The following is a 12,947-nucleotide window of genomic DNA, read 5'->3' on the forward strand; positions in this document are numbered from 1 at the left end:
TAACAACGACAGAAACCCTAGAAGGAGGTGGCAAAAGAGGAATAGCAGGTGGGGACGCAGGGAAGTACACAACCTAGACGTCCCATCCTCCTCCGAAGGGGAACAATTATATAATATTACAGCGAAGAAAGCAGAACCTATTAGGATTACCCCACGGGTGAATGGGCGGCAGACAATAATGGAAATAGACACGGGTGCGGCCGTATCAGTAATGGGAGTGGCAGCATTTAGAAAAATCAAAGATGGACTCCAGCCACTAACCCTAACAAAAACATCGACGAAACTTAAAACCTACATGGGGGAACCCCTGGAAGTTCTAGGCACAACTCATGTACCTGTGGAATATGAGAAACAATTGCTCAGATTACCGTTGACGATAGTAGAGGGCTCCGGACCGAGCTTAATTGGACGGAACTGGCTGAAAGACCTAAAATTAGATTGGATTAAAATTTTCCAGAGTGGAAGCGGGCAGTTGAGTGGAGTACTCCAAAAATACCCAGAGGTCTTCCAGGAAGGTTTGGGGGAAATCATAGGCGCCAAAGCAACTTTGCACGTGGACCCAAACGCCCTTCCGAAATTTTGTAAGGCCAGGGCGGTACCTTTTGCATTAAGGAAGAAAGAAGATGACGAAATAGAAAGGTTACGGCGCGATTGCATTATCAGACCAGTACAGTTCTCGGAATGGGCAGCGCCGGTGGTACCAATCTTGAAGCCAGACGGCTCGATACGTCTCTGTGGAGATTTCAAACAGACAGTAAACAAATACGCACTGCTGGACAAATACCCAATCCCGAAAATAGACGATCTATATGCCAAATTGGCAGGTGGGCTTTTGTTCACGAAACTAGACATGAGCCACGCCTACCTGCAGTTAGAACTGGACAAGGGCTCCCAGAAGTTCACTACGATCAACACCCTGAAGGGCCTTTTTCGTTATACTAGGCTACCTTTTGGAGTGTCATCAGCCTGCGCTATATTCCAGCGTACGATGGAAAATATTCTGCAGGGACTACCGCAGGTGGCGATTTATTTGGACGATGTCTTAATCACGGGTAGGACAAACAGGGAACACTTAAGGAACCTGGAGGACGTGCTCAGGCGTTTCGCAAAGGTAGGCGTACGGCTAAAAAGGGAAAAATGTGTTTTTCTGGCCCCACAAGTGACGTACCTGGGATATAAAGTAGACGAGTCAGGCTGACATCCATTAGAAGACAGAGTAAGGGCAATAAAAGAACCCCAGCTCCCACCACGGTCCAGGAGTTACGATCATTTCTAGGATTGGTAACCTATTATGGAAAATTTATTGAAAATAGGGCATCCATCCTAGAACCCCTCCACCAGCTACTAAAAAAAGGGCAAGAATGGAAATGGTCCACCCGCCAAAACCGAGCATTTAGGGACATTAAGGAACAGCTGTCATCCGAAAATGTCCTAAGGCATTATGACCCAAGGAAGGAGTTGGTGGTCACTTGTGATGCATCCCCCTGCGGGGTAGGAGCCGTTTTAGCCCATAGAGGAAGGAATGGGGAAGAACGGCCAATAGCCTATGCTTTGAGGACCTTGGTGATGGCTGAGAGGAAGTACGCCCAAATCGAGAAGGAAGGACTGGCGGTGATATTCGCACTAAAAAAATTTCACCAGTATCTGTACGGGCGGAAATTCACCATAGTGACGGACCATAAGCTGTAATTAGGGTTATTAAAAGAAGACAAGTCAATACCCCCGATTGCATCAGCTAGAATCCAACACTGGGCGTTGCTACTGGCGGCGTATAGATACGTTCTGGAGCACAGACCGGGAACGCGAGTAGCACATGCAGATGCTTTGAGCAGACTTCCCCTCCCGGACACTCCGCCGCAAATACTAAAGTAGAGGAGACAGTAATGACTCAAAATTTTTTGGACAACCTACCAGTAGACGCACAACATATTCGGTTGTGGACGCAAAAAGACCCAGTTTTAGCCAAGATGAAGCATTTACTGCTAACAGGGGAACTGGAAAGACCAGTGGAGCCCCAGATGCACCCATACTGGAGCAGAAAGGACCAAATAACTGTAGAAGACGGTATCCTATTATGGGGAGCCCGGGTAATCGTCCCAGCTCAGGGCCGTCAGGCAATCTTAACTGAGTTACATCACGGACACCCAGGGGTGTCTAAAATGAAGATGCTAGCTCAAAGCTACGTTTGGTGGCCAGGTTTGGACACAGACATAGCAGCCTTGGTACGTCGGTGCCAGGAGTGCCAACAGGGGCAAAGAGTGTCACCAGCGGCGCCATTGCACCCATGGGAATGGCCAGGCAGACCGTGGACCCGCCTGCATATTGACCATGCCGGCCCTTTCATGGGCTCAATGTTTTTGGTGATAGTGGACGCCCACTCCAAATGGTTGGACGTCCACCGGGTAAACACGGCAAGCACAGCATCGACAATTGAAAAGCTCAGGGCCTCGTTTGCAACACATGGACTTCCGGAGGTATTGGTGTCGGACAATGGAACGGCATTCACAAGTGGGGAATTTGGAAAATTCCTGATGGAAAACGGAGTCCGTCACATCAAAACGACCCCTTACCATCCAGCGACCAACGGCCTGGCAGAGAGAGCGGTCCAGACACTTAAAGCGGGACTCAAGAAGCAGCCGGCAGCGTCAATAGACACAAAGCTCTCCCGCTGGCTGTTTGATTACAGGACCACACCGCATTCCACAACGGGCATACCGCCAGCTGAACTCTTAATGGGTAGGCGGCTGCGAACGAGGCTGAGTCTCCTTTTCCCAAATTTAACGGGGAAAGTGGAGAAACAACAGGAGGCCGAACGCAGGGGGCATGATAATAGTCAGCAGCAGAGACATTTCCAGGTGGGGGCACCGGTTTGGGTCAAGAATTATGGGAATGGACCAACGTGGGTCAAAGGCACGGTACAGTCCCAAACAGGGCCCATATCCTATGAGGTTTCAATAGGAGGTAAGGTGCTGAAGAAACACCTAGACCAAATAAGGGCAGCGGAACCACACCTGGAGGGAGGCGAAGCAGGACCGCCTCAAGCTGGGATAGCCCAGACGGAAAGGATACCCACACCCCAGCCCCGAGCAATTTTTCCAGACCCCGTCATCCAGTCATCAGAGTCGGAGATGGACACACTCGACGAGGCCGCCGCGACACCTCTCCCCGAGGAGGAGGAAGAACAACTTCCAAGAAGGTCGTCAAGGAAAAGACGGGCACCTATAAGGTACACCCCGCCCACTTCGGAGAACGACCCGGCGGACGACACAGAGGTGACAGACCCAGACATGAGGAGCAGGAAGAAGCTCAGAGGAATGCCAGCTGGCAGGAATTCCTCGGACCTTGGGGGGAGGGGTGTAATGAACTCCAATTGGCTTTATTGGTTGGCCAATTGGAGTATGAGCTCCCTCACTGATAGCTCATTGAGGGGGCTCATATAATCACCTGTGTAGGCTTTGTGAGCCAGTCTTTAGTTGACTGGACTGCTAGCAGCACTGTTTGTAGCTGCTCCTGTAATATCGTTTTTGTAAATAAATATTGGTGTGGTGACGGAACTCCTGCCTCCCGTGGATTACTACAGTTTACTAAGACAATTTAAACAATTTCTTCGCAACCAATCCTGCAAAATGAGATGCATTTACACCAGTAGCTTTTTTCCCCCTCTTCTTTGTCTGGATTGAGACCAAGCTAGGCAGCAGGACAGTGTATTGGGTTCTCCCCAAAGGTATTTGCAAAATCAGTGTACTGGATTCTGAGCTGCTTGCTTATATATAATATATAAGTATATAAAATTTACAGCTTTCCTCTTGTTCTATTTTGGTAGAAGAGAACTGTCCTACAAGGCGAGATTGAATAGAATGGGCCTACCTTCTCCAGGCTTTAGAACAATGAGAGGTAATCTCATTGAAATGTATAAAATTCTGTAGAGGGATTGACTTGTGCAGATGGAGAGGATCTATTTCCCCATGGCTTGCGAGTCTGGGATGAGGGGCCGTATTCTCAAGATAAGGGTTTAGCGAATTAGAACTGAGTTGAGGAGAAATTTCCTGAATCAGAGTTGTGAAGCTTAGGAACCGCTGTATAGCAGAGAGCTATGGGTACTCAATCATGGAGCATATTCCAGAATTAGATCAATGTTATTGGAAACTGAGGGAAGAAAGGGATTTGGCAAAGTGGAGTTGAGGGAGAAGATTGACAATTATATAATTGAATGGCTCAGTCGGTCAAGGGGCAGAATTGTCTGTTCCTGCTCCTATTTCTTCTGCCCGCACATTGCTCTCCCTGATGCTATTGTTTCCTTGCTGGAGCATAACGGCGCAGGTATCAACCACTCTCCGGAACCCAGACCAAATAAACTTCAGCTGTGAGCTGGGACAGGAAATATCAGCTGGCTATTTGAACCTGGAGGGCACTACGGTTAAGGCTTCATCCTGTTCTCACCCAAGGCCCAAACAAACTTACTTCCAGCAGACATCCCTTGGTGGGTTTTCTTTTTGAACTGGGAGTGCTTTAGTGCATACGATTTAAGTGTCACATCACTTCAACACACATACAATTTCAGATTTTGAAGCGCACTACACACCTCTTTCTGCATTTTGTGTATAAAAGCATTGAGCAGGGTTCAGTGTGGTTTGATGCAAGTCATCCGTTCACTCGACAAAAATGTTAGGCCACTGATGAAAGGTTCATTTTTCTCTTGTGTATCCACTTCTAAACAGCTATTTTCCAAGAGCACTCAGTGATTTACTATAATTATCTGGGTCAATGCTGTCTGAGTGGATTTTGTCAGCTCCCTGAATGGTTCGATAGGTGTTTTGGGCAAAAATGATGAACTATGTTATCACTAAATGAATACACTCACGTAGCAATTTTCAAAAGTGATCAGACTTCTGGAGGAGTTTTTACTGTCTCACGGTCATAGTGGAAAACTGTGAAGATTGTTATTGACCCTTTTTAGTAACAATTAAATCTTTGTTGGAGGGGCTTTTAGCTTCCCATGTCCTCTTAGTCAGGCCCAGATTAATTTACAAAGGGTAGCACAGGAGCAGACTGTAGAACTTCAAAGGGAGGGCATCACATTCAGTAATGTGGGCCTCTTGATTTACATAGAAACAGAAAATAGAAGTAGGAGGAGGTCATTCGATCGTTTGAGTCTGTTTTGCCATTCATGATGGTCATGGCTGATCACCCTGTCCGTACCCTGATCCCACCTCCCCCCATATCCGTTGATCCCTTTAGCCCCAAGAGCTATATCTGATCTAACCCATTGGTTGCCAGTTAACCAATCAAATTGATTACCTCAAAAACTGGTTCCTCCCATCTACTTGGTGCTGAAGAGTCTTCCTCCTGAAGGCTCATCCTTCTCCCAAACACAAAGCCTGAGAATGCAGTGGCCTGGCAATCAGGCTGTTTTAAACTTTGAGTCTTCTGCTTTCCTCTCTGTACTTAAAGGCACATCCCAATTTATTGATCCGCAGACCAAAACAATAAAAGAAAAGAAATGTGAACAAAGGAAATAGACAGGAAGGACTTTTACAAGAGCCTTGAGGTGGCCTCTGTACGTAGTCCAGGTTTCTGAGCATATAGAAAGGTTAGGGGAATGACTGCCTTGCACATGAGAATTTTGGTATAATGCTCCTCCTGTAACTGGGGCAGGATTTTCAGTCCCGCCGCATCAGTATTCTGGCGCGCCCCCGCTGGCAGTGGAATTCTCCGTCCCGCCAGCCAACCAATGGGATTTCCCCACGCCACAGAAAATCCCCGGGCATGGGTGTACTGCTGGCGCATCAGAGAAACCCGACCATGAAGAAACCAGTCCCTGTCCTTTGGTTTCCATCATATAATTTGGTGTGTGGAGTGATTGCATCACAGAAGTTGTCAGGAGGTTTGTGTGCAGAAAGTACTATCATTTTGAATATTGCAATATGTACTACATGTCAAGGATTTTCTGACATAGGCCTTGATTATATAGACTGTCTACCGATTGTTGAAACCGGACAAAGAAGGAATGACAGATTAAGTGCATTGGAGAGACATTGGTTATATACTAGACCATGTAGGTTTTGTCCAGGCGAAGAAATCCATAGTTCAGACTAAATATCCCTTGAAATCATATACATGTGCTCAGGCTAGACACATGTGGGGCACAATTTAATGGAAATTAAGAGTCCCGTGTCGAGCATGTTTAGTCGAGTGTTTCCTGGCACTGGCAGCACGGAGAATGACCCCACTATCAAACGGGACTCTGTTTCATTTTGGGGCCTTGGCGAGGAACGCCTCGTTAAGGCTGCATTTGGTCCCATTTCCTGCACTAACAAGATCCGCTCCCAAGTGCAGGGAGTGATTTAGGTGCTATTTAATTCCCCCCCCCCCGCCCCCCCTCACCATAGCTTCTGGACCCCTCTAATGCCCTAACTCAACTACAACAGAGTCCTTGAGCACCCCACACCCCACCTCATAAGGGCAGGGCACCACTGGGCCCGATCCCTTACATGGACAAACATCAGCTGGGCACCTTGGCAATCCCATGGTGACACCCATGTGGCACTGCCAGGGTGCCCAGGTGGCACTGCCAGGATGTTAGGTTTGCAGAGCAAGGGTGCCCAGGTGGCAGAGGGCACCAAGGCACCACTCTGCCCAGTATCCAACCAGTGAGGGCCCCTGATCACCCGGGAGATCCCCCAAGTTCCGATATGCCTGTTTCACATTTGTGGAGACCAGTGCTAACCAGCGCTCACTTGGGGTCTCCGGGGCACAAGGGTTAGAGCTCACACCTTGGGTAACTGGTGAGTGCATATCCAAGTGTGCCTTACTGCACACTTTAATATGTAAATATGCAAATTTATGTCCCATCTATTGTGGGCAGGATCCAGATTGCAACTTTCCACCAGATCCCGGTAAGATCTTGGGAAGCGTAGCTAGCGTTGTTATCGGCCGCGTCGTGTCACATCCCGAGTTGGGCACAGTGCAGCCATTAGGTTGTGCCCGTGATATCTGTTGTTACCCATTTGTTCAGTTAAACCACATTCACTACAAATGGCCTTTACAGTTTCAGATCCTATGATAACCAATAGATTTGAATTAGGTCACCAATCGCACCCAGGAATGGAAAACATTGTGAAGAAAGTTGCATTACTTTTTCAATATTACGGTGCTATACTGTGAAGGAGGCTGATGAGGATGCCTGTGTGGGCGTGTGTGTGAGTGTGTGTGTGATTAATTTAACTAAGCTGAAGATACACTGCAAGATATAAAGCATCAAAAGGGCGAGGTGTAAAAGCAAGCATTTGAAGAGATGACCACGCTAAGATGAGTTATGAGTAAATACAGCATGAATATCAATTTGCATTAGGAGATGGGTTACGAGTGAATACAACTTGGGTAGACATTTGCATGAGAAGATACGTGAGGATTTGGATTGTTTTAGCTGTTGAATTTCAAAGAGAAGTAAAAAGGATATTTACAATTGGCAAAGATCTTAAATAAACAACGCAACATTATTAAGTTTATTTTACCTGGAGGTAGAGGCCATAGGGAAAACATTAACGAATTTTATATTCTGGGAAAGGTAGCTACCAAAGAAGTGTAAAAACAATGAGCTTAAATACGAAAGAGAAAAACATATTTAAGGAAAGATTGAACGTTGTGTTGGAGGAGTGACGAGGTGAAATCTTGCAGTGTACTACACCGAGAGGCAGCTGTGAGAGAAGCAAAATGAGCCATCTCCTGAAACCCCAGAGAAGTATCTTTTGATTCAGAAAACAAGGTTTTGCTTGATGCCTTTGATTTCCAGTGTCGAGTGAGAGGGAGTGAAGCCCTGTGAAATACCACACCTATTGAAACAGTGGGTGCCTTGCAGTAACATTACTAGAATTCTTATAGATTAATTATCTACAGAGATTAGAAGACAGCTTAAATAAGAATCAGGTGTGACTAGCTTATTAGGAGAAATAGCTTATAGAAAATTGGGAAGATCAATGATGTATATATACACATGGTAGTACAGTGGTTAGCACAGTTGCTTCACAGATACAGGGTCCCAGCTTCGATTCCCGGCTTGGGTCACTGTCTGTGTGGAGTCTGCACGTTCTACCCGTGTCTGCATGGGTTTCCTCCGGGTACTCCGGTTTCCTTCCACAAAGATGTGCAGGTTAGGTGGATTGGCCATGCTAAATTGCCCTTAGTGTCCAAAAAGGTTAAGTGGGGTTACTGGGTTACGGAGAAAGGGTGTGGGTTTAGGTCGGGTGCTCTTTCCAAGGGCTGGTGCAAACTCGATGGGCTGAATGGCCTCCTTCTGCACTGTAAATTCTATGATCTATGATATGTTAATATCTGGAGTCAAGGAAGTTGATAAGGGCAGACAGCCAAACACGCAGAAGGCATAATCAAAGAGGAACAAAGGTATAACTGGCCAGACCCTCACAAACAAGGCAGGCTCATTAACATCTAGCAGGCTCAGGACGCAGACAAGCAAGTTTCCAGCCACCGAGCCTGAGGACCACGTTTTACAGCGAACAGCCTAAAAGTCTTAGGGCAAGGCCATACAGAAAACCTCTGCAAAAACAGTTTAAGTATCTTTGCTGGATCAGGAAAAGATGTTTCTCAGACTGAATTATCAGCCCTGTATTGTATGGTAATTACAAGCTGGTTTCAATTTATAGAGTTATTTACTTTGGGCGCGATTCTCCGCAAATGCGGAGAGTCGTGAAGGCTGCCGTGAAACTGGCCGTGTTTCACGGCAGCCTCCCCGCCCCCTCCGGGGACCCGATTCTGCTCCCCGGTCGGGGCTAGCAGCGGGGCCCCGTGAACCACGGCATCGCAGGCTTAGCAAACTTCGCTAAGCCCGCACGCCAAGGGTAACGGCGGCTGACGCGCACAATGATGTCAGCCGCGCATGCGCGGATTGGACGGCTCCAACCCGCGCATGCACGGATGACGTCATCACGCATATGCGTGAAACCCACGCATGCGCGGGCCGTCATGCCCCTCAGCCGCCCCGCAGACTGATCCAGCGGGGCGGCGGAGGAACAAAGAGTGCGCGGGGTTCGGACCCGCTGCCCGCGATCGGTGGGCACCGATCGCGGGCCCATGCCACTCTTGGCACGGCCGTGCTAATCGGTGCCATGGTTCTCCAGAACGGCACTTTGCGGCCGTTTTCACGAACGGTGAGAGCAGGTGTGTTGGCATTCATGAAAACGGCCATAAAGGCCTGGGAAATCGGCCCATCGGCTAGGGGAGAATCGCTGTTCACCGTAAAAAAACGGCGAGCAGCGATTCGTGTCATGGGGCAGCCGTGGTGGGGGGAGAATAGCGAAAGGTCGGGAAAAATGACGCCCTTCTGGATGTCATTTGTGGAAACAGAGAAGTCTTACAGAGTTAAGGTACCGGAGATATATTTTGTTCCCTGGAATATGTTCTACATGAACTGTATGGGTATTTAGCTATTCATATACCTTAATTGTATGGGTGTAGATTTCTCCTGTTCATGTGTATTTGTCTTTTCTTCACTTTAATAAATAACCTAATAAATGTTATATGACAACTTGGCTGTGGATTCTCACTGGGATTTTGCTTGTCTTCTCACACCAACATAAATCAAAACTATACACCTCCTGTATTCTGAGTTGGAATACTCTTACAGATAACAGTTAAAGTGACAGTTAAAGTTTTCTTATGTTGATAAATGTTTCAATATAATATTTAAAATCTCCAAAAGTGGTGTTGGAATGTTTGAATCCTGGTTTCAATACATGTACCTTCTCATAATGAAATATACAAATTGTAAATTGTTGTGATAGTTTGCCCAAGTTTCCCACTGGGATTTGGTCAGCCTAGCAATTACCATCTGTCAGACAAAATTTTCAACAGAATGAGATAAATTGGATTGTTCTACAGAGAGCTGGCATGGACTTGATAGGCCTGTGCTCTAATGACACAATGACACCATACAAAACTCAACGGTCCAACAGGGCCCAATTTATATGTCTCACTTAGCTGAGAAAAGTGGCACATTAGTGATGCCAGTAGTTTGGTGGTACACAGGGACATAACTGCCTTTAATCAACTGAGGCGGTTAATCTCTTGAGCTAGGAAAGTCTATGGTGAAGAATAACGTGGTGATTTTGAGGGATGAGACTCTCAATGTAGAACACAAGCTACAGAATCAACTGTGTCATGTCACAGGCCAACTTTCCACTTATAGTCCAACATGACAAAGATCCGTTCTGGCGACCGATATTAGATTGTCAAAGCACATATATTAATTAACTCTACATTGATTTGATTCAGACTGTACCTTTTTCCTTTGCAGAACCGTTGACTGCAGCTGCTGAATGGCCTCGGTTATTTCCTTTGTTTCCACCGATGAAAGCATGTAGCAAATAGCCTTAACCTCCTCAACAACACGTCCCGTGCTTTTCTGTGAAGGAGCAAAAGAGAGCTTTTAGTTTCCCTTCTTCAAGGAGTGAACGTTTCATAAAAGGCAATAACCAGAGCAACTGGATTCACAAAATCACATTGAAGCAGTTGCCTATGGGAATTCCCTTAAACTGTAACTGTTCAACTGATTAATTTCAGGATTTTTTTCTCCAGCAGATTCTCAGATACTTCTTATCACATACCCAGACATCTTTGATGTTCACCATGCTTACAGCATTTTGCATAACTTTTGAATCCCTAAGCCAAAAAGTTACTTTTGGCAATGTTATATTGGTGGATGCTTGTTTATTGCATTTATATTGCCAGTATTCCTTATCAAATGTTTTCATTATAGAATCATAGAATAATCCAGCACAGAAGGCTATTTGGCTCATTGAGTTTGTGCTGGCTCTTTGAGACAGCAATTCAGTTAATGCAACATTTTCCATTTACTCCTTTTCTTTTTGAAGTGTTGCTGTTAACGTGTTTATTCTAAAATAGCAAACAGAGAATTTAAAATGAGTGTATTAAAGATGTATCTGGTGAAGTAATAAACTAATATCCCCATATCCTTTCATCCCTGTCACCCCAAGAGCTATAGCTAATTCCATCTTGAAAGAATACAATGTTTTGCCTGAAATACTTTCTGTGGTTGTGAATTCCACAGGCTCACCACTCTCTGAGTCAAGATGTTTATTCATATCTCAGTCCTAAATGGTCTATCCCGCATCCGCAAACTGTGACCCCTGGTTCTGGACTCCCAACCTATCAGGGACATCATTCCTGTATCTACCCGTGGGCAGCACGGTGGCGCAGTGGGTTAACCCTGCTGGTTTCATGGCGCCGAGGTCCCAGGTTCGATCCCGGCTCTGGGTCATTGTCCGTGTGAAGTTTGCACATTCTCCCCGTGTTTGCGTGGGTTTCGCCCCCGCCACCCAAAGATGTGCAGGGTAGGTGGATTGACCACACTAAATTGCCCCTTAATTGGAAGAAATTAATTGGGTACTCTAAATTTTAAAAAAAAAATTCCTGTATCTACCCTGTCTAGTCCTATTAAAATATTTTAGGTTTCTATGAGATCTCCCCTCATTCTTCTGAACTCCAGCGAACATAATCTTAATCAAATTCTCCTCATATGTCAGTCCTGCTATTCCAGGATTCAGTCTGGTAACCTTCGTTGCATTTCCTCCATATCAAGAACATTCTTCCTCAGATAAGGAGATCAAAACTGTACACAATATTCCAGGCGTGGTCTCACCAAAGCCCCATTTAATAATCGCTATGAAGGCCAACATATCATCTGCTTTCTTTACCGCCTGCTGTACCTGCATGCTGACCTTCAGGAACTGGTGTGCAAGGGCACCCACATCTCGTTGCACATTCCCCTTCTCAATTTATAGCCATTCAGATAATCTACCTCCCTACTTTTGCTACCTGAGTGGATAATCTCACATTTGTCTACATTATACTGCCTCTGACATGCATTTGCCCATTCATTCAGCTTGTCCAAACCACAATGAAGCATCTCTGCATCCTCCTCACAGTTTACCCTACCACCCAACTTTGTATCATCTGCAAATTTGGAGATATTAGATTTAGTACCTGTGGTGATATGCATCACTGTATATACCCAAGGGGTTAAGGTAAATACGCTACAGCTAAGTAACCATTAGAGGGAGCACCAGAGATGTATATATACATAGACAAACAGAAAGTCAGTCTCTCTCTCTTCACATGAATGGTAGCTGGTGAGCAGGACAGAGAACAAACTCACAGAAATATAGCATCTACTTCAACTGTAAGACGACGAGATTTATTCAGACACAAGGAATAATACATGGTACCAGGACCAGGTGACTTCAGGACACTTACTAGAAAAGTTACACAAGATGCAGACAAAGCACGATTGAAAACAGAAGAAAACTCGGACGTGGGAAGACTTCGCTGAGTCTATGCAACTCGTTGGAACTCCACCGTAGCTGAAAACAACCGGTAATTTAAGTCATAGATGGAAAATCTTTAAATAAATGTTCGAACTGTATATTGTAGCTAATGAGTTGAGCCTGGCCTCAGAAGAAATGAAAATAGCACTTCTCCTAGCAGGACATGAAGCTAGAGAAATCTATAACTGCTTTAATTACTTGAAAGGTGAAGACAACACCAAATTAGAAGTAATACTTAAAACATTTAAAGATTACTGTAACACCAGTAACAATGCTGCATTAAGACATTCTGTTGTGAAACTCAAACAATCATCAGAAGAGAAAGGGTTAATGCTGGAAAGATTTAACTTTTGTCATAGATGTCAGGGAAACGGAGAGCCCATCACTGATTTTATTACAGACCTCAAGTGAATAGCACAAGGCTGTAATTATGCTGATTTCAGAGACACTATGATAAGGGATCAATTAATTTCTGGACTATCTGATAAGAATTTGAGGGAAGAGCTTTCACAAAATAAGTATCTAACTCTAGAAATCGCTGTATAAAAATGCCTTGCCTATGAACAAAAACAAAATCAAAACTTTGAG

At 45.5% G+C, this 12,947-nt stretch overlaps 1 protein-coding gene across 1 annotated transcript in view; it reads right to left on the bottom strand.

The window, feature by feature from the left end:
- LOC119973296 (phosphatidylinositol 4-phosphate 3-kinase C2 domain-containing subunit gamma-like) overlaps positions 1 to 12,947 on the bottom strand; it is a 307,465-nt gene that overhangs the window by 186,091 nt on the left and 108,427 nt on the right. The window contains 1 exon segment of the mRNA XM_038811105.1: positions 10,295 to 10,417. Within this exon segment, the coding sequence (XP_038667033.1) occupies positions 10,295 to 10,417 (123 nt within the window).

Source organism: Scyliorhinus canicula, chromosome 11, assembly GCF_902713615.1.
Source record: "Scyliorhinus canicula chromosome 11, sScyCan1.1, whole genome shotgun sequence".
Classification (NCBI taxonomy): Eukaryota; Metazoa; Chordata; class Chondrichthyes; order Carcharhiniformes; family Scyliorhinidae; genus Scyliorhinus; species Scyliorhinus canicula.